This window comes from Ornithorhynchus anatinus, chromosome 8 (genome assembly GCF_004115215.2).
Source record: "Ornithorhynchus anatinus isolate Pmale09 chromosome 8, mOrnAna1.pri.v4, whole genome shotgun sequence".
In the NCBI taxonomy this organism is placed as follows: Eukaryota; Metazoa; Chordata; class Mammalia; order Monotremata; family Ornithorhynchidae; genus Ornithorhynchus; species Ornithorhynchus anatinus.
This window is the reverse complement of record NC_041735.1, coordinates 52,410,107-52,416,106: the sequence shown is the minus strand read 5'-3', so window position 1 is coordinate 52,416,106 and position 6,000 is coordinate 52,410,107. Positions and strand designations below refer to the sequence as shown.

At 46.5% G+C, this 6,000-nt stretch overlaps 1 protein-coding gene across 1 annotated transcript in view; it reads left to right on the top strand.

Annotated features, from left to right (window-relative positions):
* The first annotated feature begins 650 nt into the window (after positions 1 to 650).
* GASK1A (golgi associated kinase 1A) overlaps positions 651 to 6,000 on the top strand; it is a 42,916-nt gene continuing 37,566 nt past the window's right edge. Inside the window, exon 1 of the mRNA XM_029071102.2 lies at positions 651 to 1,243. Coding sequence (XP_028926935.1) covers positions 1,241 to 1,243 — 3 coding nt within the window. The 5' untranslated portion in view covers positions 651 to 1,240. The remainder of the gene's footprint in view (positions 1,244 to 6,000) is intronic.

Sequence of the window (6,000 nt, the reverse complement as noted above, 5' to 3'; positions counted from 1 at the left end):
AGCAAGAGAAAAGCCTCAGCTTTTATTTTTTTGGAAAGAAAAAAATGGCACATCTTCAGCTTAGTCCTTCCTAACCCAAAAATAGAGCAAAAAAAATTTTCTCCAACTTTCCCCAAAAATTCACATTTGGGCTGAGACCAGAGAGGACGTTTCAGCACAAAAGAAGAATTGTCTTACAGAAACTTTGCCAGCAACAGAGAGCAGGGAACGAGAAGAGACCATCTCCCCGCGTCAAGGCTTTTACCCATATAATGTATGAATAAACATTTTGATAATATTTTGAAAACTGGATCTATTTTTTTTTCCTGATACTTTTCAGGCTTCTGTGCTTGAGAACTGTTTGGCTCTCCTGATCTAGTCACTGACTTCTGCAATTCCTCCTGCCTTCTGGTATGTGAGACTTTCGCTACGCCAGGTCTCGACGGTGTCTTGGGGTATCGGTCAGGCGAGCTTCTAATCCCTTTTACCTGCATTATCCTGCTCTGCAACTCTCCCTGAGCAAGAGCACCAGACCGGGCTCTTATTGTGAAATGAAAGGGCTGCCCTTCCTCCTCCTCCTCTCTCCCCCCCAGCTCTCCTCACCCTCCCTATCCACCAACCCCCCCCATTACCCACAGAGTCCCTCCTCTCCCTTCTCTCTCCTTAAGGAGAGGTTGGTCTGAGCTGCTGCATTCTTTGAAAACGAGCAGCTCAACTCTGCCAGTCTCTCGCAAGTCGTGGAAATACACTCGCTCGCGTTGCATCGTTAGCCCTGAAGTGGCCGGTTGCGCTCACTGCCACGAGTTCTCCTGAACGTAGCTCACCAAGAACTCTAGGAAGGAAAAGACAGACAGACACGCACAAACACACACACACGCACTATGCGATGTTGAGGACTGTTTGGTCCAGTAGGCTGACAACTCACCTGGGAGAGTTTGTGGATGCCTCAATCCCCTTGGAAGGTGTGAACGGAACCATCTCTCTTTCTGGGAGCCAGGAGCTGCAGCAGCAGGTAATGGGGAGAATCTTTCAAGTGGGTCAAAGCACCAGTTTTTAACTGAGGAAGGACGGAAAAAGAGAGAAGGATAGAGACTGGAGAAGCTGTCAACCTCTTAAATAACTGTTGACCCCGAACTCTGAGCATGAACTCTGTTGCCTGACGCTGCCAAAGAGGTGCGGAAGCCCAGAGGACCGGGTCTCCTCAACATGTGCCCAGAAAGTGGCTGAGGAGAAAGGAGGTGTCCGATTGCTCGGCCAAGGAATGGTATGATTTATATGTCTCCTTTCTAAGACTCGGGGAAAAGAAGTGGGTTGGTCCTTTGAGTATATGCACTGGGGACCCTAATGGGTGACCAAGCATGTCAAAATGCCCCTATCTGCCTCAGGCCAGCTGAAGATTCTTCTGTCTTATAGGATATCCTCCATCTGACTTGGAACTCCCTCTCCCTTCATATCCCACAGACCGCCACTCTCCCCCTTCTTCATACCTCCTCCAAGGAGCCTTCCTTGACTAACCTCTCATCTCCTCACCCTATGGTGTAGTAGAGCATAGGCCTGGGAGTCAGAAGGTCATGGGTTCTAATCCCAGCTCTGCCACGGGTCTGCTGTGTGACCTTAGACAAGTCACTTCACTTCTCTGTGCCTCAGTTACTTCAACTGCAAAATGGGGATTGAGACTGTGAGCCCCATGTGAGACAGGGATGGTAACAAACCCAATTTGCTTGTATCCACCCCAGTGCTTAATACACTGCCTGGCACGTAGTAAGCGCTTAACAAATATCATTATTATTATTACTCCGCATCGCCTATGTCCTTATGTCAATATCCTTTGAGCACTTTGACAGTCACCCCCCAACACCCTGCCCCACCATAACCCTATACTCTGCTGCCTCCCTTTTCTATAACTTATTTTAAGTCTGTGTCCCCCACTAGATTGTAAACTCCTTCTGGGCAGGGATCATGTCTACCCGTTGTATTGTACTCTACTCTCCCAGTTCCCTGCCAATTGTAAGCACTCAGTAAATACCATAGATATACTAATTGATTGATTTGGATAGCTAACTTTGAGACAAATAAAATCCAAGTGGGAGGTGGAGTACAATCAAGAAACACTGAGGAAATGAAAATAAGATCCCAGACTTTAGTTAATGTTCTTTCTGCTGCTACTACTGAAGAATTACCATAATCATTTTTATACATTTCCACTGAGGTTGACTGTTACAACAAATATTTATGGTAGCCCATTTAAAGAGACTCCATCTTCACTAAACAGATGCTGTTTAAAATGGGCCTGCCTTTAGGTAGGAACCAGCCTGGTTGGTTTCCCCAGGGTGGAGGGTAAAACAGTGATTCATTCTGAATACTACCTCTGTATGGCTGTGCCTGTTAAAAAAAACACACAGTAATATGGCCTAGTGGATAGAGCAAGGGCCTGGTAATCAGAAGGGCCTGGGTTCTAATCCTGATTCAGCCATTTGTCTGCTGTGTGACCTCAAGCAAGTCATTTTACTTCTCTGTGTCTCAGTTACCTTACCTGTAAAATGGGGATTAAGACTGTGAGCCCCATGTGAGGACATGGACTGTGTCCAACTTGATTAACTTGTATCTACTCCACTGCTTAGTACAATGCGTGGATCTTAACAAAAACTATCTTTATTATAATTTAATCCCCATTTTACAGATGAGGGAACGGAGACATGGAGTGACTTGCCCAAGGTTGCACCACAGGCATGTGGCAGATCTGGGATTAGAACCCAGGTCCTCTGACTCTTAGGGCCATTCTCTTTCCACTAGGGCACGCTCCTTCTCCCAGAGAAGAAAAAAAATAAACCAGCAAAGCCGGGGAAAGAGTTGGTTAGGCTGCTTGTTTATCTGTCTTTATCCGTTCCTCTCCCCAGAGCTACTTTATCTTCCTTCAGAACTGCTAAGGAGAAAGAAGCGGGGGTGAAGAGGACCAGATGGGGAATAGCAAAGCCAGTCAGGTTTACAATGAGCGTTTCCTTGCGCCGGAGCTGGAGCCTAAGCAGCGCCAATAGAGAGCTGGAGATATGGCAGGTAGCCCAGGCCTGAGCTTTTTAAAGGTGAGTTGGAAAGGACCTAAGTTCTCAACCGAGAGTGTGTTGGTAAGCAGCTATGCCTCTGAGGCTTGCAGAGAGAGGGGCTATAACCCAGTCACAGCAAGCAGATAGATGATGCTGTTCGTGGCCCAGATTTAGAAGTGCTATTGGCAACAAAAGCGTTTTCTTAGCATCAGCCAGGCAGGGCTTCCAGCAGGAAACTCTCCGAGTTCTAGTCTGCTTTGAGAGGGAAAAAAAGAGTGAGGCACTTCAAAATGATAGGATTTTCTGGCCATCCAGAAGGACTCAATGGATCCATGTTGGTTTAGTTTTCAGAGAAATGGTCAGTGGGAGACAACAATGCTTGATGTGATGGAGTGAGGTTTCTGAGAGTCAATAAATCCCGAGTCCTATCCTCTTCTTTCACATGGATATCTTCCTAGGATGGAACGTGGGCAGGGGACAAGGCAGGGTCATGGGTGAACCCCACAAAACGGCGTCTCTGGAACACACTTGGAAGAGCCTTTCAAAGGCCAGAGCAGCTCATCCCATCAGCCCCACTCATTACTTACTTTTTGGAAATCAATAATCATAGTAATAATGTTGGTATTTGTTAAGCTCTTACTATGTGCAGAGCACTGTTCTAAGCACTAGGGTAGATACAGGATAATCAGGTTGTCCCATATGAGGCTCGCAGTCTTAATCCCCATTTTACAGATGAGGTAACTGAGGCACAGAGAAGTGAAGTGACTTGCCCACAGTCACACAGCTGACAAGTGGCAGAGCCAGGATTCGAACCCCTGACCTCTGACTCCCAAGCCCATGCTCTTTCCATTGAGCCACACTGCAATTGATCTGTTCCACTCATTTACACCCTCCTTTCCTCTCCTCCCTTCCTCTCCCCCATAATTTGTCAGGTCATTTGCCAATGAAGTAGCTAAAGACAGCATGCTTAGTAAAGCCATCGTTACTGGGGTGTGGTCTCCATACCTCTAGCCTTGTATGAGGACAGCTGTGTTTGTGTGTGGGGGATTTAAAGAGGAAATCTTCACCTCAGGGCTTAGCACAGTGCCTGGCACATAGTAAGCACTTAATAAATACCACAATTAGTCCAATGTATGTGTTTTGTGCAGAGCACTGTGCTAAGTGCCGGGGTGAGTCCAATACAATAGCATTGGTAGACACTTTCCATGCCCACAAGGAGCTTAGAGAAGGAAACAGACATTAAAATAAAGTGCAGATAGGTACCTATGTCCTGTGGGGCTGAGGGTGGGGTGAATAAAGCATGCCAATTAAAGTGAAAATCCAAGTGAAAATCGTAATAACAGTGATAAGAAGCTCTATTCTTAAATTTCTCCATCTCCCAGCCCCGGTTGACATTCCCCATTGTCGTGCAGGGGAGAGCCTCCCAGGACACCCAGCCCCTTCTGCCGACCTCTGATGCCACCTTCTCCCTGCCCTTCCTGGCTTGACCCGAGACTCTGTCACCAGGCGAGCCGGGCCCTCTATGAGTGATTGCAGGACACGGAAATGTAAAGCTGCAATTTCCCCTCCTACTTCCCTCTGGAGTTCAGACAGATTTACTTCTACCTACTCCAGCACTTGGAACAGTGCTTGACACATAGTAAGAGCTTAAAAATACCATAAGAAAAAAAGAGAGTGATATTTGGTAGTATTCCAGCAAGCACTAGATATGGCTGATAATCTCAGAATGAAACTCTGGATGCTTTTTGGTAGACAGCACTCTGCTCACTCCCAGGTATCCCCTAGTTTGTTAGCCATTCTGGAAATCTGGGCCTTTGGGAGGCTTTGGCCTATTGTGGGTAATATTTTGATCTGATTATTAAAACATTTCTGCCCTCATTCATTCAATAGTATTTATTCATTCATTCAGTAGTATTTATTGATGCCTTACTATGTGCAGAGCACTGTACTAAGCGCTTGGAATGAACAAGTCGGCAACAGATAGAGACAGTCCCTGCCGTTTGATGGGCTTACAGTCTAATCGGGGGAGACGGACAGACAAGAACAATGGCAGTAAATAGAGTCAAGGGGAAGAACATCTCATAAAAACAATGGCAACTAAATAGAATCAAGAGGTAACTGAGGCACAGAGAAGTTAAGTGACTTGCCCACAGTCACACAGCTGACCAGTGGCAGAGGCGGGATTCGAACCCATGACCTCTGACTCCGAAGCCCAGGCTCTTTCCATTGAGCTACGCTGCTTCTCTATAACATGAGTGTAACATTCAGACTCTGCCCCTCAAGACTCCAGACCCAGAAGAGTAAATAAGTTATTTTAATCTGAAAGTCCAGATGGGTGGGAAGGTCTAGTGGACTGTGGGGATGTGAATAAGGTTTGTTTTCTGGTCCAGGTCAGGAAGGAAGCCTGGAATCTGTGTGTTCCCCATGGTTGTGGGAAATAATAATAATAATTATGGTATTTGTTAAGCGCTTACTATGTGCAGAGCACTGTTCTAAGTGCTGGGGTAGATACAGGGTAGTCAGATTGTCCCATGTGGGGCTCACATTTTTTAATTCCCATTTTTACAGATGAGGTAACTGAGGCACAGAGAAGTTAAGTGACTTGCCCAAGGTCACAGAGCAGACAAGTGGCGGAGTCGGGATTAGAACCCTCGACCTTTGACTCCCAAGCCCGTGCTCTTTCCACTAAGCCACTCTGGGAAAGAACCCCCCACTTCCTGCACTCTCTTGCTGGAGTACATTACTGTTTTTAAAGTGCTTTCCAGTTGCTCTCTAGGGCTGAGATTTGGGATGGATAAAAAAGCAGAATCTATTTTCTTTGGAGAATCTTAGGGATGGAAGTGTAGGGTCTAAATCTGTAACCAGGGTGATGTATGCACTGCCATCAGCTGTGGGGACGCCCCTATGGTAGAGGGACTGGCTTTCTGCCCAAATCCATAGGTCTGCCTGTGCATCCTAGTTCAGCCTTGACTACCTTTTG